Raw genomic sequence first — 25,677 nt, 5'->3', positions numbered from 1 at the left:
TGAGTCAAATATTACATGCAAGAAGATCGCAAGCTCATTTAATCTCGTCTCATTTTTTCCTCCAGAGATTCATCTCGCCGATCCATCAATCGTCGCATAATTAATTGGCGAATCTCTCATTTTTTATAATGCCAACACCATCGCCGAGCAAGATTACGCTTCACATAAAGAGAAGACCCGTTAGAGATTGCGCAGTATTAATTTATACGAAAACTGACTAATGACGGATCGAGGAGCAGTGCCAATAAATAACGACGGACGCCAATTAACCCGTTTTTAGCGTCGGCAGAGAGAAGACAAAATTACACGGTCGCAACGTGAAAATGAGCGTTTAGGTATGATAATTTTGTGAGAAGATATAGTAGTGTAATATACGACGGCGCGCTATAAAGTAGCCCGCGAATGCATGTCACGGTTATTGGGCAACCATTAAACGGCCTCATCATCAGCCGTAATAAAACACATGTTCCAGGCCCTAAAATTATTAATAATAAAATGTGGAAAATTGAGTAATGTGATATCGGTTAAAATTATCTGTTGGTTAAACGTTTTATAATCACGGCGATGTATGGTTACACATTTATCATATTCTTAAATAATTTAGAGTCGCAGTGTAAAATTGAGCCCATCGAAGGGATAAAAATTCTATGCCTTTACTATTCTGACGATGAAGTGGATACCTTCAATTTCGGAATATAAGAAGCGGTCTTCGAGCATTTAGTTCTCTGGATTTGCCTGTAGACATTTTTCCCATCCTTTCGTCACTTTGATGGCAAACGTAATGCATTTTATCTGATTCGAATATATCATCACAGAACGTAACTTCTTTAAACCAAACCATTCTGGCTTTTGTGGAGATTGGGCCATTTCTTTGGTCAATATAAGTATCGTTGTATCATTCAATCTTTACCGACGGTAGTTATTTTTACCCTTAACCCGATTTATTGCACTCATTTATATATTTTTATATTTTCTGTTGCTAGATTATAATTCTTGACACAATATTAAATTTTTACTTATGAAAGATATGTAACCACTCAAAAACAATATAAATTAATTAGTAATAATAGTTTCTGAAAAATCAAAACAAGGATTACAGATATATCTTTAATATTTATGATTGAACTGTAATCTAATTTTAGCATTTTTCTAAAATATTTAATAACTGTATATTTATGGGCCATTGTATCATGTCAAAGACCACGCAGTTAAAGCAGACAAAATTTCAAATACACCAGAGAAGTTAGCCTATCATCCATAGTGAGACATTTACATAACATAGGGATGGTTTTACATGTTGGAAATTGAAAAACCATTGATTGTGTTTCAACGTGTTTATTTAACCTTAGAGTACCGTAACCTGAAAAATGAAATTGAGGACCGGAATGGGGTAAAAAGTAACCGCAATAAAATATTAGTATTAATGAATAAAAGTTAATATAAAATTATTATTTTCCACGTTCAATCACAATAAATATCCGATAGACAATATGGTTAAAATAATAATAACTTTGGGGTTCAAATATATTCCTCTTAGAAATAGGTAGGTTAAGTATCATTTTTTGCTTTAATTCGCAACAATATATAATAGAAAAATGATACGAAAAAAATTAATATAATATATAAAATCAATATATAATAATAAAATGACACGATTATCAAAATAATATATTTGAATTAGTAAACATAAAGTCTTTTACCATGATAAGGCGCAACCAAGTAAAACGATGATATCCCAAAAATACGATTGGGTTGTTATCAAGCCATATTCTACAAACCTGCTTGTTTAGACTTTTTTCCCAAAAATAAAGAAAGTTTAAACATTATTTTTTGCATCGAATTAAAAGATGGAAAAAATAATCTATAATAACACTATGTAGACGTCAAAACTTGTGATTTTATAATAAGATTAAAACATTATAAGATTCTAAATACAATCACTTCAACAATTCTATAAGGCTATAAATCAGACATTCATTCCTAATTTAACCATAATCCTCCATTTACATCATCATAACTCTGAACGACGGCGAGTTATTGCAATACATAAACACGGGATTAAATCGAATTCGTTAGTAAAAACCCATTGCGGTTTCGACGATTTAAAATGAAACAACATAATACTACACGTATCTCGTATATTATTATGGCACACTGGATTTTGTCGGCGAAAATTCCACCGATTGTTATGAACCGCATAATATATTAGCCGTCAAGCGAATCTTTATCGCGACTAGTTTAAGTTATGCAACGTTGATGAGATAGGTGTAGTTTCGTTTTAAATACACATGTGCTGATTTTTTTCTCCATCTTCTACACACCTACTCCTTATTTTAAATATTTATTCATCGGGCGGATCGTCGAACTACGCGAAGGTCAAGACGACGATTTTTTTTGACGATCCTCATCAAACACCGAAAATTCAGAAATCGCTACGCGAGCGTTCGTTAAGCGAAACATTGCGTTTATTAATCGCTAAGTTGGCAATTTATTATTTTGTAGCTGAACGGTAGCCCGCGAAGTAGAACGGAGGTATAATATCACGTTTTACGACCTGACGCGATACTATTACACCTCAGGTATTACCACGTCAATTTACGGAATACGATGTTTACGACTCAATAATTTTTAAGTATACCGAGACATAAAAAAGTGTCTTTGCACCATCATTGACGATTAAGATGTTTAATATAGCTATCGATAAAGATTCATTCGGTCGTTGCACCTTAACGTTTATGGTGTTATGTCAGCAAATTGTACAATTGATTTACACTCGCGCAATCAAGAGACCATAGAAAGACTTGTAAGGGTTCTCGTAATATACAGTAGCATTAGTATTAATATCCTATGGGCATTTACTGAAACGATCCGCTTATGTCTAAAGCTGGGTAATACCCGATTGAAATATATGTATTACTTAGTACTTTTTCGTAGTAGAATTATAATCATAATCACTAAAGAGTACAAATTCGAGGACGCTACGAACTATCGTATCGTACAGAATGCGAATCGCCAATAAATTGTTAGTGACACGATTTATCACCATTTTTGTGGATCGCAGTGATTTTCGTACATCACTACAAACTAAACATGCGAAGTTACGCGATTTGGGCTATCTAAAAATTTACTCGGGTCAAAAATGTTCAATTTGTCCATTGTTCAGAGACAATCCCAGTTTTTTGTTTGCATCGACTTGCCAACGGAAAACTTGGTCGGACAGCTTAAAGTCTATTTGTTTCGGCAAATCAAAAATTAATCGAAGGGGAGCAAAGAGATTATTCTGATAGCTTTTCAAATCAGGAATAAAGCCCGGTCGTGTAAAACTATGCAATTTAAGCATCTCAAAATCGTAATTCATGACGAAAATGTTGACAAGCTGAACCGGGAAGTTGGATTGCGATCGGGTGCTGAAGATGATTTGTAACAGACGAAATAAAAAACACACGGGCTTCTTGACTGACGCCTTTCCAATTTTGTGAGACATTTTTCCTTTTGAGTATTGCAATAATGTTCCTAGAAAATCGTTTTGGGTTTACCCTGCCGTTTATGCGATCTCATTTCCTAGGGAAACATTCGTCGAACACACCGTCCATTTCGTCATATAGGTAAGGATTGTCGCAATCATACACTCGCGTGCAATTGCATTTCGACAAACGCATTTCCTTTTAAATATTAACAACTGCTTCATATACTTGCGGTTTTCGTTCGCGATTTTAACGTCAGCATTTCGATCAAATTTTCAACCGCAACCCACAAAAAAGCGATCGAACAAACGTGCCCTTTTAAGGTCAAAAGGACGATCCGGTCCGCGCTCGGTGCCTACGCGACTCCCTCGGAAGACAAAGCGCTATCTGTTACGTCTCAACAGTCTTCCACGCTGTTCAAGAGGCAACTTTGTATATATTATCATACATTAGAGCTCGGCGTGCACGCGCAGTGAGTAGCCATTGAGATTCAAAATCCGGAAGTTGTCAAAGTCTAAAACCTGGAAGAAACTTAGAAGGAATAGAAGAACACCTGACAATGACCGAACTGGTTGCGCAAACGAGACACACCTGACGAGGCGTTAATTGGCGGTGGTTTTGACAGTGGCCATAGAACGGCTAGATAATTAAGCTGCTTTGTCGCGTAAGTCATTTTTTTGGTCCTCGTTCTCGAATCCGCATTAGCATACCTCAAATACAATGCAAAGTAACAGCGCTATGTAGCTTTGCGTGTCGTCGAAAGACACACGTGAAATACACAAAAGAAAAGCAAACCGAGCGCGGACAATGTTGAGATTAATGGCTCTCGTTGTTTGCATCAAGTGGATACGTGGGAAAATTTGGGTTAAAAAGAAAATGACGGACATAAAAGGATTTCTTTCAACGTAAAGATCCGGGGTATCCAAAACACGTATTCGTTAGTCTCATTTCTCTAATTAATTAAGCAGCGACAATTTATAAATGTCTCATACGAATTAACTGACACATTTAATTATTATGATTATTAAACATAGTACATATCTGAGTAATTATTTTATTAAAAAAAGCTTTTGTCATAGCATATCTTATATAACGCAACGCAATGCAGCTATTTAAAAAATAAAGACACATTAATCATTGAAAGCAATGTGTACTAGATAAAAAAAGTGTTGTTATTCATAATTATGTATGTGTGAAATCAGCAAATGACACAGATACAGCAATCAAATATACTCAACGTGTGTAAACATTTGTCAAAGACGTAATGTTATTATTTGTGTGAATCATATTGTAAATTTAACCCGGCAGCTTACAATTTTGTCTAATTTAATAAAAAAAAACACGTCTCTCTCTCTCTTTCTTTCTCTATAGCTAACTGTACATTTTTCTTATATTATAAATTATAATATGAATGATTAAACTCTGGCCTTAGTAATTTTAAATAATTGGTAGTAATGGGTATAATTTAGCATTAATGTATATATTAATGATAATCTCATATTCAAACTAATCTATTCATCAAAATAATCACAATACCCATTGTCTGTTTAAAGAAAACGTTATCTATTATCTCTCAAAAATGCTTTTAGGCTACACAAAATTAAAAAGGTATTATAAATGATATTTTAAGTAGTGGTTTGAAAATTTAAAAGGTCATATAAGTTTTTCATATACAACTGCAGATTAAGAGCCTGTAGTGTGCACTAAAACTAGTGGTTTGTGCATTAAAATATTTGAATGCACAAATAATTCGTTTTAGTGCAAACTATAAATATAATATTGCTCAATGTAATATTTTTTATTGAATAAAGATATATTTATTTAATGTTAATTTTTAATATTTTAATGCATAAATCATTCATTTTAGGGCACACTACAAATAAAATGTCGCTCAATCCAATATATGTATGTATGTATTATATAGCGCTGGTATGGCAATAATAATATCACCAAACAATAAGCTGTTTTTTTAGTCGCACAAAAAAACTACAATACTCTTCAATAAGTTAAAAGTCATACCCCCAATCAGATTGACGTTTAATCGCCAGGGTTGAATATTGAATGCATTAAAGAAGGTAACGTATACTATAACTGATGATAAGGATACGTCGCCTGTTCTTATCACTGCGCACATTATTAAATTTTAGCATATTTTTCTGTTAGATATCTAAACGTTACTCATTAAAATACATGCTATGATTAAAATCTACTACCAAATTTAATTATTCCACGGAATTAAACTATCGTAAACAAGTATTGAAGCAAGTTGTTTCTTGCCCTCGTTTATTCGTCTTCATTTCCCGGTAGTACCCTTTTCCACCAGCATTATCTACTGTTATAATTGAAAATTAAGCGCCATTTAATTCGCAATAAACAACGATTTGCGTGATTGCAGACCATTTGCATGGCTTGTTAGAAACCTGACTGATTGTATGTAGGCCGGCGAATTTTACAGCACTTATGCACTTTTGGTACCTCGCAAACAATTGCATAACCGGATCGTTCTCCGCAATAAAAAAAAAACAACAATGGTGGAAAAAAGAAACGATGGGAATGGGATTTTCTCCCTGGTCCGAAATGAAGGAAAACGCTTATTATGTATTCTTCTTCTTCCGATTCTTCAGTCCCTCGACCTTACTCGTGTATTATAAACTGTGTACAAACCAGTTTCGCAGGCGTAACTCTTTCCATGTCGCCGTTATTCATCTCGGGACCGTAATCAGTCATTACGTAAAGTATGAAATGTCGATCGCTCCAATAAATCTGTTATCGCCGACCGAATTTCTTTGACTTGTTGCCCTCGATTGCCCCTCAGTTGTTTCTTATTTTCAAGAGCACATCTACTACGTTGCGCTGATGCTTGTATGTAGAGTGTGAAGATGTTTCGCGGAAGATCATTTGGAATGCATGTAAGGATGATTGCTATATGGCGATGCGAATTTAACGTATAACATGATTCCTGGAAGTCTATCTTAATAAAACGCAATAGAAATGAGACAAGTTTAGTAGCTAGCTTTCCTTAACATTTTCAGCATTCGCAGGACATTTAAAAAAAACATTATTATAAAATCCTGAGTGTATATATCAATGTAGTATAGATATAAATCGTATTATTTAGGATTTCCGTCGTATTAGATGTATGTACTTTTATTTTATTATAATTTTAGGAATCAAAATTACTTATGAAAATTAAAAATACACACATAAATATACACTTAAATGGTACCGTCCGTAGATTCCATATGTTTTATTACATTCCATATATATTATCCACGTAAGTCACTTCTCCATTATTACCACAGATATAATACTTTTTGTTTTAATCCATACAAGCTAAAAATAAAAAAAATGATTTAAAAATAATGTAAAAATATACAATTTACTAAACTGACAAAAGGAATTGATTAAATAAATTATTCAAATCCAAGTGGATTACCATAGAACAAATTAATAATTGGTGTAGCCCTTGTGCTGCTGAGAAATTTTGATACATCATAACCGTGTAGAGCGTATTTAACAAATATGTAATTGATCAAGACTGATGTATTTTAAGGCGATACTTTTTTGTGGCTGCAATGTGAAATGCCGAACAAGATAAAAACTTGGAAATTTCGATAAGTCGTCTAAATCTATGAAGTTTTGGGATACCATATTCGAGATAAGGCCTACGCTTTTTCTGTAATACACACTGCTACGGGTCCATCTCAAAGAAGGCTTGACGCCGGGGCTTTGCCCTTAGATAGTTGGGCCTCAATTGGCGCCCTCAGAGTTTCGGCCTTCATAGAGAGGCCCACCCATCAAGAACCAGCGCCATTACGTCCTTCAGAAGATAGACGGGGCCAGGGCGTGCCTTAGATGCCGCATCGCCAGAGGTCCTGCGCCGCCAGGTACTGCGCCCTTTGAATGCCGCGACCCGAGTGATTACATTTTTTTGTGTAATATGTATTTACAATAAAACTTTAATTTAGTATTTGTTTATTTTAAATTTAAAGGATAAATTATGTTTTTTTCGGCGAACCACAAATATACCCCAAAACGTTTTATATCCGGAATCCCGTTCCTCTTTCTTCTCATACTGAATTTTGAATCGCTATGTTATTATATAAGCTAAGGGTTCAAAATATCTGTATTAGAAGATGAAAAAAATATCAAGTACGAAAATTTCATAAAGTCCATGACGGTCACGCAAGCAAAAAATCTACTCTACGGTGCACAAGTTGCAAAATAAACTGCGATGGTCATTCCCATTATGTAGAAATGCATTTTTTTGATAATTTATACCAAAAACACCTTCACGTCCGTGCGGTTTTATGGCACGTAAATATTTTTCAATAATAAAAATGTTTGTACGGTATACTTCGCGTACTATATAATAAATGCGTTTTCCACGAATTGCTTGATCATTTTATTTTACAAAATTACCACGAAATAACTCGTGATGTAATTTATATAATGAAAAAACTAGCATGTCAGTTATTTACACGAACGTATGTAAATACAAAAAACGTACACTTGTTGAATTATAAATAAAACACGTATTGTGCATAAAATAACATAGTTAACGAAGGCGATAATGTCGTTTCAAAACGCACTTTACTTCAAATTACGATTAAGCATGAACAGATAATAGATAAAGACGTGTTAGCAGCTTAAAAAACAAACAATGTAATCGGTTTAATGTTATGCAAAGGTTAATTTAATCATAGATAACTTTTGATGCCCAGATGAAACGACTATTCTTGCAGAAAGTGCCGAAGACTGTTCTGAATGCTTCATTAGATCCCACTAAAAATTGAGTGTGGGAATTTTTATGTGCAACGTAAGCTATTTGGGTATTATATATAATATTTATTAGCCATTTTCCTCAAAGCAATTGGCCGAGCAGAGCAAATGTAACATTAAGTTTATTTTTAAAACTCAGCTTTTTATCAATTATTTTTAGTAGCAGATGGTATCGCATATAATATTTTATTTAATAATATCCTTTCAATCAATTTGTATATTCTAATCAAATTAACGATTATTTCTTATACAAAAGCCGTGTATTTAAACCATGTGTCATAAACGAGTCTGATTTTATCTACGCTCAATTATAAGACAATGACAAACGCCACACAAATTCGCGAATATCCGCTTCGCAATCAGTTTTTAACGAACTAGAAGAGCAACATTTTCGCCAGCGCTCATTGTGTTAAACAAAAATCAAAAACAATGGATCACCATTTTTTCCTTAATTAACCATTATAAAAATGTACACACGGGTATATTTAGCGACACGTAGAGGTCGTAAATATTTACGGCGTATGCAAAATTACCTTCATTCGGGATTCGGAATACGCATTGTCTTACTAACCGACTGTTTAACATATTAACTGCCGCATAGAGGCGCGGCCGCCGGTAATGTAAAAAAACTCAATGTTTAAATTGATGGAGTTGATTTTTTTGAGGAATTTTTAATTTACAGCTGATTAATGGCGGTTATGAGGGGGGCCACCTACCGAGATGGCAAGGGGTCACGATAAATTAACGGGCGATTACTATTCCAATTCGTAATACGCGGTAACGGAACACTCACATGAGGTCGGGCCTGAAGTGGTGGATCAGGGCGCAGAACGCTAGTCCGTCTCTCCAAGACGTGGTCATGTTGTCCACTTTGACTCCTGGGTATCCCTCGGTGATGCGGCGGCACCATAGCTCGAGGGCCTTCGTTCCGCGGCGTTCGCCCATCTCTGTAGCCTGAAGCAAAAATAAAAGAATATAAATAAATTACTTTTGAATACAATACAAAAAATGAGTTATGAATACATTTAATAATATATGACTTTTGAATATTAGACAGATGAAAATTGAACGAGGAGGTTCTAAAGTATTATATGAAATTCGAGTTCAGTCTATCGCGAAAGCTTTCAAGGAGGGTTTGAGGTCTTGGTAACTAGATTGAACTCTTGGTAACTATGTAGCTGTATTTTGATGTAATTTAAGAACACGACGAAAAATAATTATTGTTATCGCGACACTATATACAATACAGCTGTATTTAAAAAATATCGCACTTTTATATTTACATCTCGTATAAACCACCAATATAAATTAAATTATAATATAAAACGTACAAATTGCAGCTTTGTATCAAATTTGTATTGAAAATGTTTTTTTCTGAAATCTATTTTTTCTTTATTTCTTATTAAATACTAATTAAAATATTCTGGTAACGTATTATTTTATAACTTATATATAAATATTAAAAAAATCATCTTCAATATTTCTTGAACATCCAACCATTCAAATCTATCAATCATTTTTCTATAACTAGCAAATCTATTTTTATTTAAAACTACTCTCATTGCCCTATTTTGAAATTTTTGAAACATCGTTTTATTCAATTTAGTAAGCATAAATATTGTTGCAAAATAATACTGTTGTAAATTTTACTGTGTTTAAACTTAATATATTTCACATAATACATAAATACCTATTTTTTATTACGCAATTACAATGTTCATTAGAATTTATTTTTTATCTACAATTACTCCTAAATATTTTATATTATCAATTATTTCTATAATTGAGTTATCTATAACTATTTTTATATTATTATCTTTATAATTATTAAATATGCATTTAGTTTTATGCTCATTTAGTTTTAGTCCATTATTTTTTAATCATCTTTCTATCTTACTATATTTGTTACTTAAGTTATCTACAATTACTTTAACACCTATGCAATAAATCAGTCATCTGCAAACTTACATAATTTATTTAACATTTTTCTATATTATTAATTATATCATTAATATATATTATAATCACCAATAATCTTAATAACCGTGAGATATATTATTTTTTCTTTGAAATAAGCATAACTTATTTTAACTTTTTGCTTTCACTTTTTTAAATATGTACTTATTAAACCACCTTAAAACTATTTACTTATACTTTTAATCACTAAATTATTTAACATTATTATTCTGTTGTTTCGAAAGCTCTCTTGAAATCTAAGAAAAGTGGTCCAATAATTTTGATCCTATCCTTGGCCAACAGCCAATCATTTATCACCACTACTTGCAATGCAGTCTCTGTGGAATGTTTTTCTCTTAATCCCGATTGTTGTTCGCACAGCATGTTTTGTGAAATGACACCTTCCCCTTCATTATCATGCTATTTTTAAAGACAAGTGAGAAGATCTTTCAACTGTGTAGTGAGAAATTTTATGATTTTAACAATTTGGTCATAGTAGTCGAATTCTTTACGTAATTTTATTTCAGAATGATTTTTGATATGAAATTTCTACAATTTTTCTTATTCATTACAATGTATTAAACAGTAATTAATGAGTCACTGTCTATATTTTTACTAAGAAAAGTCGTAGCATCATTTCTTCGCATTCATAAGGCACATTACTTGGGACACCCTCCTGATATTAAAATTGAGATATCCTTGGGCAATAATTATATATAATAATTAAAAAGTGTACTTTTTCCTTGTAAAAAGGGTTTAATAATAATAGTTTATCTTTTATGATAATGTGTTTAATATATATACATATATAAAAGGGTCTGAGATGCAGAGGTTGATTCAAATCATATAGATTGTCTAAATACACCCTGAAGAAAATATCAAGAGAACAAATTTACTGTTTCTTCCTTTCGTACAAGACAAATTACACTCCTCCCTCCACTCTGCGAATCATTCGATCCACCGGGTAAACGTCACTATGAAATTGATTAAACAAATGTATTCGATTCTGTTAGCAACCCTAATCTCGCATTCAAAATGGTGCATTGCATCGATTTGACAGTTCCCGAGCGACCATAACAAGGAAAAAATCGGGCATGATTAATTAATTAAAATAGTATTTAAATTGGAAATATAGAGCGCAGCACTTTCTATGCGTGAGCGTCGAAACACATGGTCGTAAAAGTGCGTGTTATCTCCGCTGGCGCGAATGACATTCACATCGGGTGACGGATCGCTTTTGTAAATAAACAACTTGAAAATTAATTTACTTTTTTCAACGACGACCACTCAAAATAGGCACGTTCGTATCATTGTACTGACCGACGGACAAAAAACGCCGATTCCGTTAAGTCGTCCGCCACTCGCGTATATGTATACAGTATACATAACCTAAAAGGGGCGCTGTTTGACATTTGCGGCGGGAGTTACGTAAAATCATCAGGTAAGGAGACGGTACTCACCATTTTATAAATTATGCGTGCGATTGCACCGTTTGATGCGCATTTTGAACGCTTTTCGCGACGAAAACGAAGCGGGAACCCGACGCGGAGCGCGAGCGGCGAGCGACTGGCAGGCTGTATGCGGATAAAGCAGGGCGCTCGCTTATCGACCCGACGGACGAACAGCCTGCGTTCACGGTCATAATGCGTTTTTTAGTTCACTTTTACGATTAATCGATTTGTATATTGTGTTAATTGTGCAATATTTTATTAACGCATGCGCACGCGCGTGACACGAGACAGCTGATTCATGATCTAATTTGATCGTTTTGAAAACACTATGGTTTATGCAGGGCCGACACTAGCTTATTTAACGCCCCAGGCAAAAACTTGCCCCCCCCCTCAGCCTCTCATACTATCAGCACATTACAGTTAAAACGTGATATGCATTCAGATATCATACACTAATACTATACTTATCAATTTTATTTCAGCAATAATTTTAAAATTTATAGTTATTCAAATTAACTATAAGAATTAAAAAAATTTTAGTGAATCAAAATAATTACATAGTATTTGTTTATTATATTATAATTACAAATATTAAATGTAGATCAACGCTAAAAAACAGCGGCGAAAACAACTGTATGGTATCCACAGAACAAAGAATATAATAGTAGCTTACCAAAATATGCATACAAAAGTGACGAGGTGCAGATAGTAAAATATATGGTTACCATGAGACTATCATCGAATCGCTCTACTGTAAGAGACTATGCTAACATTAAATATATATCATTCGGTTTCAGCCGAATCTGAACATTTAACAAAAACCTTTTTCTTTACAGTCTATATATTTTGCACAAAAACATCGTTTATTTAAAATAATTTCAGCGATTTATTTTTGTGCACTGGGTGAGCAGTCCGAGCAAGCAGCCGCTTCCCTCTTCACGTCTATACTGGTCATCCATTCGACAGGATTAATTGACGCAGACGCAGTCAAGGCTACGAGAATCTCAAGTATCTACATGCGATATTTACCCAAACTGTAAGTGGAAAATTGCACAATAATAATAATAATTTAACGAGAGATATATTATAGTCCATAAATAATATTTTTTATTGAAACTATTCCATATGGACGATATGACATATGTATCTCAAAATTGCATTATCTTAGGAATTGCATTATCTACCAGCGTGAAATCAAATTATAATATTTATCAATGTTTTACCATAATAAGGACATAAATAATCACAATAGTTACTTAGCGTTGATAGTGAGTTAATAAACATAAATTAAATGACCTACTTAAATATATCATTCAACAGAGCAATACAGTAAACAAATAATATGCATTTAAGTTGCATATCAAAGGCAAAATATTAATTGTATGAAAAAAAAATGATACATCCTTAAATATAAAGCTGTAAATACAACTGATATTCATTGTAATATAAAATATTGCCACAATGCAAAATAATAGATACCTATATGAATTTACTTCTATAATAGTTGATAATAAGTATACAAAGCTATTTATGTGTATGAGTCAATAGAGGAAATCATTAAACCACAAAAACGTATGTCGTACCTATGCATTGTAATACAATGAAGAGGAACTAGGAAAATCATGTTGCTCGTAACTTTCATTATTAGATATATGAATGAGAAGATATATTGTTTTTTTTATTATTATTTTATTAATTAGGTTATTCCAATGCCATGTTTAGTCATAGGAAATCAATATAGTTGTTTTGAGTACCTACTTATAATAGTCCAGATTTTCAGCTGCCGCAAGAACGTATGTATTATATATGTAGAAAGTCATAAGAAAGTTTTCCTAAAAGTTTCTATCCTAATCAGGCTTTGTCCATAGGGGGATAAAGTATGACTTGTATAACCTCTCTACGTTGCTATTAAAAGCAGTTTTAACAACGATATTCCTCAATAAATCGCTTAATTGACATCGAGAACTTGGCAAAGCCAACAAGGTCTACCGCGCGGTCATTGCCTTTCCTTTAACACAGACGCATTAAAATATTTAATGATCTTCTATGTACAACGTCTGTCCTGTATTGCGACCACAATTTAATTACCATTTGAGCAGTTTTTAAACTACATCGGTAGATTTATTATATCGAAACCAGGTCTCGTTTCGAGCTCATAAACGGGTGCCCCCGACTGTTCGACGTCGCACAACCTTCTATGTATATTATGAATGTAATGTAATCATCTAATAATCGTATAATCTTAGTCAATATTTTTATAGAGTAGCGAGCTTGCATACGAAACTTTCGTTTTTATTGCGGTGTAGAATTTCTCCAGACGAAAAAATTGTAATGCGCCCAAGGGCATTTAGGAGGCTCGATATCTGTGTCGTTTTCTTATTGATATTATCGACGTTTAATATGGCCGGGTTGGGCAATAAAATGCGTTTGAAACGGGCCGCTTGCGGTCAAAGAGTCCACTTTCCAGAAGGCCGAGAAGAACAATTGAAACCATTGCGAGAGGTGAGAGAAACGTGTGAAACTGCATCCATGGCACACGTGGGTTGTTCGAAAAGTTCTCAAACTTATATTTTATAATTACTTTACAACCTATTCAATCTTGTCTACAGATTCAGTCTGCAACTGACTAGTAATCTAGTTATCATGAACCTCAATGCAGTTGTTGAGGATTTTTTTTTTGAAATGAGCCTTTCACTAATTTCTTCATTATGAACTTCTTCATTATTTAATATCACGACACCATTTGTCTGTTTATAATGGCACTGCCTAAAACATTAACACGTTGGTGATGAATTTCAGCAACTGCTTTTATTTTTATTAGCCTGGATCTCTTCTTTCCCAATATCTCTTGTGAGATATTTGATTGATCAATTTATGTTTTGGCGACAATGGTAAGTTAGCGATTGCGATTGATGGTTATATTAGGGGCTGATTGGCATATGTTGTATTGATCTGCTAGTATTCGGGAACTTTTTAATCAGCTTTCGTGCATGGTGGTGTAGCAACACCTGAGTATCGATTTTGTTTTAATCAAGATCAATAAAAGCGACTCTTGGGAACTCGAGCCGTGCCTTTATCCGAATCCCAACTTTTATTGGTAACCAATATGCAGTACCTTCCACGAATCGAGGTGACATCGAGTGCAAAATATTCGACGATGGTGATGTCACCTACGAACAATATTGTCTCGATCCTTCGCCGAATTCTTGGAAGTCTTGAGAAATGGAGGCGTTCGATTTTATTGCACCTTGTACGTATTATATTGGGAGTTTATTTTGACAGTAAAAAATCCAGTTTACTGGCTTTGGAAAGTAGCATAAAGACAAGAAGATATTATAATGCTATAATAGCATATTGTTAAGTTTTACCTTGGTTTAATTTTATGCCTAGTTTAAATTGAAAGATAAGTAAATTTGTGTGGTTTAGTTAATTATTTTGCATCGAATAATGTATGTTAAACAAGTTACTATTGGTAATTCTATTAAAATTAAAATGCCTCGAACGTAAAAATATGTTGGCACATTATGGTCCGCTCGCGCGTTTTCACGTGATAGCAAAACTATAAAGTCAGTCCGTCCGTTTAAATAATGTAACTTATGCATGTAAAAATATCGGGCGAACGTACTAATAACTTAAACTTTTTTCAATAACCTCTTATTATAAAAATATATACATTTAAAATTCAACGAAAATAGCGAACCATGAGTGTTAATATCCTTACATTTTTTTTAAATGAGTAAGTTTTGTATAAAATATTAATCAAACTCAAATTTTTCGAAAATGATCGGAATCACTAAAAAAGATTAATAATACTTTGACTGAACCTTTCTATAGCGATTTAAATATATAGTTTACGACAAGAACGTGTTAAGAAAATAGTTGTTGATTTACGTTGTTTTTTATACTAACAAGTATTTGCGGTTAATTCACATTTGTCCTTTATGAAATATAATTTTTCTAATTATTATATAAAAATACATATAATAACATGTCAATCATATCCACCATTAAACTTATATTTTTGTTACACATGATATTTGGTAAACTTGCAATATGCAAGTTTCCCAAATATCATTTACCAAATATAAAAATATGCATTTAACCCTTTGGACGCGTTAATCAAAAATAAATATAATTTTTTTTTTTTTTAAATTCAAATTTTACTTTGGTTCTGTGTTTAAATGTTCTGATTTTTTAATTTTAATTTATTTAAAATGATATCTTATGTTTATTCATAAAAAAAAATTTCTTAAAAACATTTTTTTTTACTGATTTTTTGCGTAAAGAGATAAAAAAATCAATTGAGCGACTGTAGTCGACTATCGCGTCCAAAGGGTTAAAAGCAGTCCTTAAACACATTACGATCAGTTATTTAAGTAATTTAAGCATTTAATAATACTGTGGGAATGCATATAAAATCTCAAGTTAAACGTTCCTAGTTTCAATTTATAGCATGGACTCATTTTTTAGTGGTTTATTAAAATATAAATGTAGTGATTTAATAGTAGAAATATCATAAATAATATGATTATCTATACAAGTTAAACAGCTTGTATCAAATTATTAATGTCCTATAATATCAAATTCATAATTATACTATATATAATATATCTGTATGTATAAGCTTTCTAATTATTTCATTTGATTGGATTAGTGCAGTTTTTTATCTGATCTCTTTCAGATTTGCTACGCACGTCGATCAAGATATTTTTATCTCTTACAGCCGATGCATACATCACATTTTAGAAAGCAGGTTTTTTCAGTACAAAATCTTAAAATCAGTCTGCATCCCGAATAAGGTTAAGTGCGCTTTCGCAATTGTAATTGGACGCGTTTTCACCGTTGAAAAGAGAGTCTATACTTAGATGGTTGTCCGTGATGCAGTTGGAAAACCTATCTATCAATCATTATGGTTTGTTGATGTTTTTTTGCACTCGCAAAGTCTTAGAAAACGACAATGTTTTGCGAAGCGACAGAGCTTGTTTCACCTGTCACTTTCGCACAAGCACGGTGTACTTACTACAGGTGTGTTCTGAAACAGTTATGTTAAAACCCATGATATACGATGGGTCAATCACCCTGAGTTAATTAAAGGCGAGCACAAAACACAATGGTTCTTATATTTTTCATAATATAATTATCTTTTCAATGTCAAGAATGAATTGTATAACAATACAATTATAGCAGAACTAATAACTAAGATAAGCCAAATCTAATATTTTTATCATATTATTTATTTATTTATTTATTTATTTATTAAAATTATAACCATCGTGACCTGACAGGCAAACCTAATGCGTCACGATAGTCAAAAGTACTAATACATAATAATACATACAAATATAAACAAGACAAAACAACAGACACAAATCACCTCAACAGGTGTGCATTGTCCCATACGAATTGAACCAAAACTCCATAAGTACAAGAGAAAATGTCAATATTACTATGGACAGAATTGAGCAGATAAATGGCCTTGGCCAGAGAAGAGTTGGCAAGTGCTCCAGTTCTACACTTAACAGGCAAGAATAGTGGACGCGACCGAGAACTATATCCACCTTCAGGAGCCCACATTTGAAGCTGCTCGAGCACTGAAGGATTGTCTACGATGCCCTTGAGCAATTTCCAGAAGTGTTTAATTACATAAACACTTCTGCGAGTCGACAAAGAAACGTATCCCAGGGCTCCCAAAATAAAAGCACTAGGAAACAAGAACGGATAATACCCGTATTCCTTCAAGTATAAATATCGAAGAAATTTACGTTGTACTTTTTCCAGCTTCAATTCATTACATTGACTCATTACGCCTGGGATCCAAATGATGGAGCTAGTTTCTAGTATGCTGCGGACTAGAGTATCATAAAGAGTGCGCAATACTAAAGTATTCCTAAAGTAACGCGCATTTCTCAAGATAAAACCGAGCATTTTTAAGGATTTGCTATGAGTCTCTGCAATGTGCTGGCTAAATTTCCAACGTTCTTCGAAAGTCACTCCTAAATCCTTAGTTGAAGAAAACCTTTCCAGAAAATATCCACCTAGATGGTATGAATATTTTGCCGGCGTTAACGACCTTGAAAATGAAATTGTGTGACATTTCTTTACACTGAAAGGCAATTGGTTATAGCAAGCCCATTTCCATATAGAGTTGAGATCCTCCTGTAGGTCGAGGGAATCAGAAATCGAATGCATTTTCTTGTAAATTTTCAAGTCATCTGCATATAATAAAAAATCTGAATGCTCTATTGCTGTTTCTATGTCATTAATGAACAATAAAAACAACAATGGACCCAAATTGGATCCTTGAGGTACTCCAGTAGGGGTCTTATATCGTTCTGAAAAAGAGTTATTATACTTGACGAATTGATATCTATTGGTCAAGTAATTTGAGAATAGATTTATGAGATCTTCAGAAAACCCAAAATTAGATAACTTTTTTACAAGTAAAGCATGGTTAACTTTATCAAATGCTTTTTCAAAGTCTGTGTATATGACGTCCACTTGTACACCAGAGTCCAATGATTTTGAAACATAGTTAGACAAAACCATTAGATTAGTGACAGTGGATCGAGATTTACGGAAGCCATGTTGTTGGTCGAGAAGCATACACCTGCAATGATTAAAAATGTATTTATGCAAAACAATTTCAAATAATTTTGCAGGTGATGAGATCAAAGCTATTGGCCTGTAATTGTCAATCTGAGATTTGGGACCCTTTTTATGAATCGGAGTGACTTTTGAACATTTCCACAATTCTGGAAAACAAGAGGATCTCAAAATTAAATTAAATATAAATTTTAGAGGCTGTAAAATACCAGACTTGCATCCTTTCAGAATGTAGTCTGGAATAAAATCTGGTCCCGAGGTAAAAATGGACTTTAGTCTGCTAAATCCATATTCCATATCAACCAAACTAAAGGTTTTGATTGATAACAAAGATGACCATGAACGAAGATTCTCATCGTAATTAGAATTAAACTCTAAATGTGACCCATCATTATGGTATACGGTTTGAAAATACCTAGCAAATCCATCTGCAATCTCTTCAGAACCTTCAAAATTGATGTTGTTCCAACTCATCGATGACAGTAAGGATTGGCCATCGCGTTTTGAGTTAACGAATTTCCAAAATTTTTTCGGATCTAAAATTATCGACTTTTCACAGTCTCCAATATAGTTTCGATGGCAATCGCAAATCATCAATTTTGCACGCGATCGCAGAGTACGAAATTCTTCATAGATGAGAGAATTTCGTGTTCGTTTCCAGATTTTATGTATGACATGTTTCTTTCTAAGAATTGTAATTACCTCATTCGAGAACCATATTGGATAAATTCTACTAGTCGTTGGATATCTTCTGGAAAAACATTCATCAAAAATACCATAAATTAATTTATAAAAAACATCAAGAGCAGAACTAACATCAATTGTTTGATACAATTGTGTCCAATCCGTACGAGACAGCAAACCATTGAGGTGGTCAAAATCCACTTCCCTAAACTTCCATCCATACAGTATATTCTTACATACTTTTTCATTTATAAATGGACGTGAATTTGTCTGTTTGAACCTAATGCCAACTACGAGTGCCGGATGATAATTATCCTCTTTAACGAGGACATAATTACTTCTCGTGACGTCATCGCAATTAGCATATATGTTCGTTAAAATTACATCAAGTTTTTTATTATAAATATTATTGACACAATTAATATCAGATAAATTAAATAATGAAATGGTGAAATCAATCTCCGCACGCAAATATGGGGCGGACGGAATATTGAAATCACCTAAAATGATTATATTTTTGCCAATTAAAAAATCACTGTTAGACATTAAAGTGTGAAAAAAGACATCACTTACTTCACGTGCCTGCATTGGCGGAAAATATACAACACACACATACAGTTGTTCTCCGTTTAAAAAGTCAATCTCGACCCAAATGTGCTCTCCGATGGTGTGTAAACGTTCTAATCGGCATGCTGAGCGGACACGGTCGCTGCGAACCGCCAACAGAACGCCTCCTCCTCTGGTGCCTCGGTCTCTTCTGAACATCAGATATCGATCATCAAAAATCTCAGCATCACTCACTGAATCACTTAACCAAGTTTCTGATAGGGCGATCAGATCATGATCCTGGGCAGCGACGGCAGAAAAACACTCTACAGTTTTTGTGTTGAGACCCCTTACATTTTGGTAGTAGCATAATAATTAGATTATTGTTAAACATTGTGTAGATTTAGAACGTTATGATATATCTGAACCAAAAATGTTTTAACACAGTTCAATATTTATTTAATATGCTTCGCTTTCTATCAGATTTTCTTTCAATACTGTAGTCACCAGTTATCGATAAAATTCTTGTTGAGATAACTATATTGACTTTCGATCATCATCATCATCATCATTATCAACTTGGTGGTTGGTAGCTGTTGCAAGTAGTATATAGTAAAATAAGTATCCATTAAACGAAGCGTATGAAGCTATTACATTTTCATCCACTTACAATAATTTTCTATGCGTGCATAAATTATGATGAAAGTACAGCTATATTTGCGATATAAATCTCACACGCACTTTCGCAAGTTCGCTATTAAGTTATGAAAATAATACGTACAAGAATTTGCAATTTATTGATAGTATTCAATTAAATCATTTACTTGTCATAATAGCTATTAAAATACTGTTTTGATATCACTATACTATCGAACATGATTACGCTCTAGTTACCACGTGAATGGAAAGATAACCAAACATGATCTTTGAAGTTAAACGTTTTTAAACGCTTGATTAATTCATCTCTTGCATGTCAGCCTCTTATTATTATCACAGAGAGCAAAAATGGCCAAAAAAGATCATCGCAATTATTTGTATAATAATTTAAGTCCACAGATTATACTCTGATCAAAACGCGATTATTTTTCTTACCTCGGGCTATGACCAAAAATATGGAAGAATGTATTCGTGCGGAAAAAACGCAAGCAAGTTTTCACTTTAAAAACAAGCTTCTAAAATAAACGCTCGATTGCTCGTGTACATGCGTTTTAATAGGACATTTACAAGATTCATCAAAACATCCATTAATTATTTTTTACGACCGCTTTCCCAACCAACGATCGATGCTTTAATTATATTTATGCATTTTTATTTTCATAAAGTTGATATGTCACAACTCGAATTGATAGCAAATTAGTTTCAATAGATACACGTCGTTTAGATTTATTTCGATTGATTGCCAATAATGGGTTTTGAGATTTGTTGTTATGTTGTGTGTGTATTTATATGTTGCCGTGTGTTAAATGTCATTAATATTAATGGTCCAGATCTAAACAATGACCTATGCGTGTAAGATCATGATTAACAAATTCGAATTTGTTGGACACGATAGTGAAAGTTGTCAATGAAGTAACGGTTATAATTTATGATTTATTGTATTAAAAATAACATGATCAATCAAAAAAATAGTTACCATCGGGAAAAAACCAAGAAATATTTAAAAGTTTTCCTTCTCGTTTAATTAAATAGATCATATAAGGAAAACTCTTATCGATAATAAATAATATAATTTATAAGTAGATATAATTTTATACACTTATAAGCGTTTAAAAAATTATGTAAATAAATACTAAGGGAAACGCCTCGAACAAGCTCCTGTAAAAAATTGATTCTGAAATTAATGTCTCATCTAAATATTAAAAAATATATTTATAACTAATAAAATGTCAACGATTAAAGATTTACATGTATTAAAAACTTTTATAATATATTAAACTGGATTTCAAATAGATTTATTGCAACTTAGTAAAGCAATGTATTTCATGATTACGTTAATTACGTATGGATTTAATGGATTAACTTGCTACATGTAACGATATATTGATATAATATAACTCAACAAAGTAACTGTTAAACTTCTATATTTTGGATATAAATACTAATTTTTAGATTTCAGAATTATTTATTATAGCAAATATTAGCATATCATAATAACATTTCAGTCTGAACGAAATAAGTTTGGGATCAAAATTTGACACATAGCCATAAAATATTCATTGAAAAAGGGGGCATATTATAAAGCGATGTTTCTCGATTATAAGGAAAAGTTATTTCAGTTTATATTTTTCAAAGTTAATGGTTTCAATTTTTATGTATTTATTATATAATATAATGATTATAATCGTTTCCGTGTTTTCGCATTCATTTATCAGATAATTTTCATTTTTATCATAATATAACATACATAAAATAAATAACACGATCGGTGTTTTTTATAACTATTATTAAACACGTACGAAAGTACGACGACCGATTCGCCTCTAGACAAAAATAAAATAACAGACGTCGGTTTAGATTAAACAAGCATAATTAAAACGTAAAGGATGTAGCATTGATAAGAACGCTAACGGTTAAGCTTATTTTAATATTGTAATAATAGTAAAAAATAAATAGAACGCGTCTGGCATTTTGAACGTATCGTTTAGCTCTTATCGACCGGAAAACGGTTATTTGCAGTTCGATGGTGTTTTCGAGAGGAAAATGCGTGTTAATAATAGCAAAGAGGTTTTTAACGATACACAATCAGCGAGTTAAATGTTTTGTATGTATCGAATATACCACATGTGTATGAACATAGTATATTTTCTGAATTATTGTTGAGGCTTTCAACTGGTTTTCTAAAATATTTTAAATATTGTACTATTTTTGAGACGTTAAAAATTGATCTGAAGTATGCTCTAAAATTTAGACTATACTCCAAATAACTTTTTTTAATATTATATTATAAAAGGTTATGTTGACAACTTAATTCATTGGGCAAAAGTTGTAAATCGTAATTTTGCTGGAAATCTTTAGAGACGATATTGAGTATTTAATATAGATTTTTATTTCACTCATCTATAAATATATAGAAAATGAAAAGGTATATTTGTTTAAACTACAAATCTTTTTATGTTACTCCTTTAAAAAAGATGTAACAAACAACCAATAACGATTCAAAATCATTTTTATTTTCATAACCAGAAAATACTACAAAAATAATCATCGTAACCACATTCATCCACTAATTTTTAATATATAATACTCAAAGCTCAAATGCTTCAGAAGCAGAAGCAGACATTTTAATTGATTTTCACACGGTCGGTCAATAAGAGAATAATCTTCTCGTCGACCGACCTCACGAGCCAGCTAATCCTGTCTCTACCAAATGGACCACAACATTTCCAGAATCCATAATTTTCAGGTCAATATTCAGCAACGTAAACCACTCGTCTATCTATATTCATATGAATTAATATAATCTATATATACATAACATACTATTGTAATACAAATAGAAAGTAAAATATTATTATATATAATAATAACTACACGGTTGCTTGCTAAAAGATCGTAAGAGTTTAATTGCTACCATACTAAGGTCAATGCAAACTATGTTAAAGCTTAATTAGATTATGAAAGTATGACTTTGATTTGTGCAAATTTAGCGAATATATATGTAAAACGATATAAATTTATTAATAATGTTTCGCTAGAAAATTAATAATAAATATTTTATAACTCATCAATATTCATACAAAACAAGTCTGAGGCGACCCATATACGCTCGGCATGTTAAATATTTACTATCACATCCGATCTCATCAGACAAATGGCTAGGAAAGAGAAGCTGGAGAAATACAGTTATTCGGCAAGGTCACTGTTTTAACTATATTATATTATAAATTATATTAATGGTGGGTTCTCATCATTAGAACACGTTTTCGCTATCGGCTAAAAAGATTTAAAAAAAAACGAGACTAAACAAAGCCATTGGAATAACGTTATTCGTAATGGCTATCAATTGTCTTTTTTCCCCTCCGACTAAAACGGCTTTTTCTCCTAAGACTAAGGGTCAAAATCGTTGCTAATTTTCACGTTCGAATAGAGCCGGTTTAACGGTGGTCAGTACGTGTTTGCATCGTCGTCTTTATCGGCGATTGCTAACTTAGCTACGATGTGTAAGTATGCATTATAAAATGAGATATTAGGAATTGAACTAATTTTTTATATGTGTGTGAATCGTTGTGGGTAAAATATCGTATCACCTAGTAATTTTAAAGTCTAAAGAGATACCAGACAAGACATGCATTTTTCTGGCCAAATTTAAGAGGGGGGGGGGGGGCGAATGCCCCCACATGCCCCCTGCCCCTAATATATATATAAAGCATAAAATTAGAAATAGGTGACATAAAAAAAGTAGTAAAATAAATTAATTATTTTCGCTAGTAGAAATATATATTTACTGGTTAAAATGTATTTGGTCTTTACTACTGAAATATATAACTTCACAGAAAAATACACATTCACTGTAACATTTATACATTGCCTGTAAATAAATAATGATGAGCATGTAAATGTATACATTACTATCACCTGTTAGATAAATTATATGTTTACTAGTAAGAATATATATCTACCGGTGAAAATGTATTTCGATATGATTTCACTGAAATAACATATTTAAAAAAAATATTTTCGGGATAGATTCGGGACTTTATGGATTCTAGAATTTCTGGTTTAAAATCAGAAACGTCATTTCAGTTTTTAATATTTAGGTTTCATTCATATTCTTAGTATTTTAATTAAATGCCATACATTTTTTGGTCAAAATCAAGGGAGCAAATGACCCCACTTAACCCTCCCCAAATGATGTCCCTGTCAACTAACTATGATTTGTTACTACAAAAAACAAGTTCATATACTCCAGAATAACCGGAAGAGACGATCAGCTGAGAGCCTCTACCACCATCCGAACGCGACCTCGTCAAGCAGCGGCTGATTGATTGATTACAAAGCGGCCTTGTGGCGGCTAGCGGGACTTTTAGTCTGTCTTTATATTATATGTGGATGGATTGATCATCACGATTCACAGTTGAGCAAAAACAATAAAGACCAGCGGCGTCCGTGGAGACAATTCCCATATTTTCCCCCAAGTTAAGACATGACGCACTAAAAAAAGGGAAGACAAAATATGTACTAGGCGTTAGAACAAGCTCAACACAATCTACAAGTATCTCGGATACTTGTAGATTGTGTTGAGGAATAAATCTTGGATACTATGATCCCACATGCATCATAGTATCCAAGATTTTCAGGTATTAGTTACCGATAAAATTAATTGTATAAATACATTGGACAGCAAATAATGCAAAGCTCTAGAAGAAGCCTAGACTGTTGGTGATGTGGACCTCCAAGGATTTCGAGGAAGAGTAATATCAGTAATATACAAGAAGGATAGACCAAATCTGGCGATGATTAAAACGACAAAGAGAAATATGTATATCGTCACTTCACGCCGCTGATGAAGATGGCTTTCCATCTCTATTATTTAACGGTGCAAATCGGGCGTGAACGCAAAAATTCGCCGAAACGTGGGCGGCAATCGCGAATCTTTGTACTACGTACAGTACTATAATAGAGTACGTGGGCGACACAATGCCTTCAAATTAATTAAGTTACAGTTAGGTCGTCTCGGATCTTGCAATAATGGAAGAGTACTTTAGTCTGCGTGACAGACTTTTGAGTCTGCGGCTCTCTATGGTAAACGTTGAATTGCGAAGTGATCACAAACCATTATCGGTTAGAATCAAATCGCCCTCACGTAATTATAGTTGATACAATGTTTAGATCAGAACAGTATAGGAATATAAAAGACAAGGAAGTGCACACGATAGATTTTTTGGCAAGATATTAAAATCTAAGAAAAGCTTCATTCTTGTAAGATGGTTTGAGTATGAGTTATATTTTGTATTGTACAAGACAAACGAGACTTGTTAGTGATTCTTCATAACTTTACGAATATATTCGAATAGTTGGTAATAATAATATAATAATAAAATAATGAATATTTAAAAGCTATTTGCTTATGCTTAAAAATAGCGATCTGTAGAAAGAAATTTTCAGAATATTCTATTGATTGATATTATTTTTCGCGTGTCGCAAAAAAAATCATCGAAAGTCCCATTTGCTATGCTTTAAACGATTAAGAA

General features: G+C 32.7%; 1 protein-coding gene across 4 annotated transcripts in view; it reads right to left on the bottom strand.

The window, feature by feature from the left end:
- MICAL-like (protein) overlaps positions 1-25,677 on the bottom strand; it is a 100,910-nt gene that overhangs the window by 45,879 nt on the left and 29,354 nt on the right. For 2 of the 4 annotated variants that reach the window (XM_088182108.1, XM_088182110.1), the window contains exons 1-2: positions 11,663-11,770; positions 9,040-9,200 (exon numbers count right to left, since the gene is read on the bottom strand). In XM_088182108.1, coding sequence (XP_088038234.1) covers positions 9,040-9,200; positions 11,663-11,665 — 164 coding nt within the window. In that variant the 5' untranslated portion in view covers positions 11,666-11,770. Of the gene's footprint in view, positions 1-9,039; positions 9,201-11,662; positions 11,771-25,677 lie in introns of those variants that run through there. The other 2 variants (XM_088182109.1, XM_088182111.1) reach the window with 1 other exon arrangement.

The sequence above is a fragment of the Plectrocnemia conspersa genome, unplaced genomic scaffold (genome assembly GCF_051122295.1).
Source record: "Plectrocnemia conspersa isolate PC_06_02 unplaced genomic scaffold, ASM5112229v1 ptg000003l, whole genome shotgun sequence".
Lineage (NCBI taxonomy): Eukaryota > Metazoa > Arthropoda > Insecta > Trichoptera > Polycentropodidae > Plectrocnemia > Plectrocnemia conspersa.
Note: the sequence above shows the minus strand (reverse complement) of the source record. Positions and strands in the feature narration are given on the sequence as shown.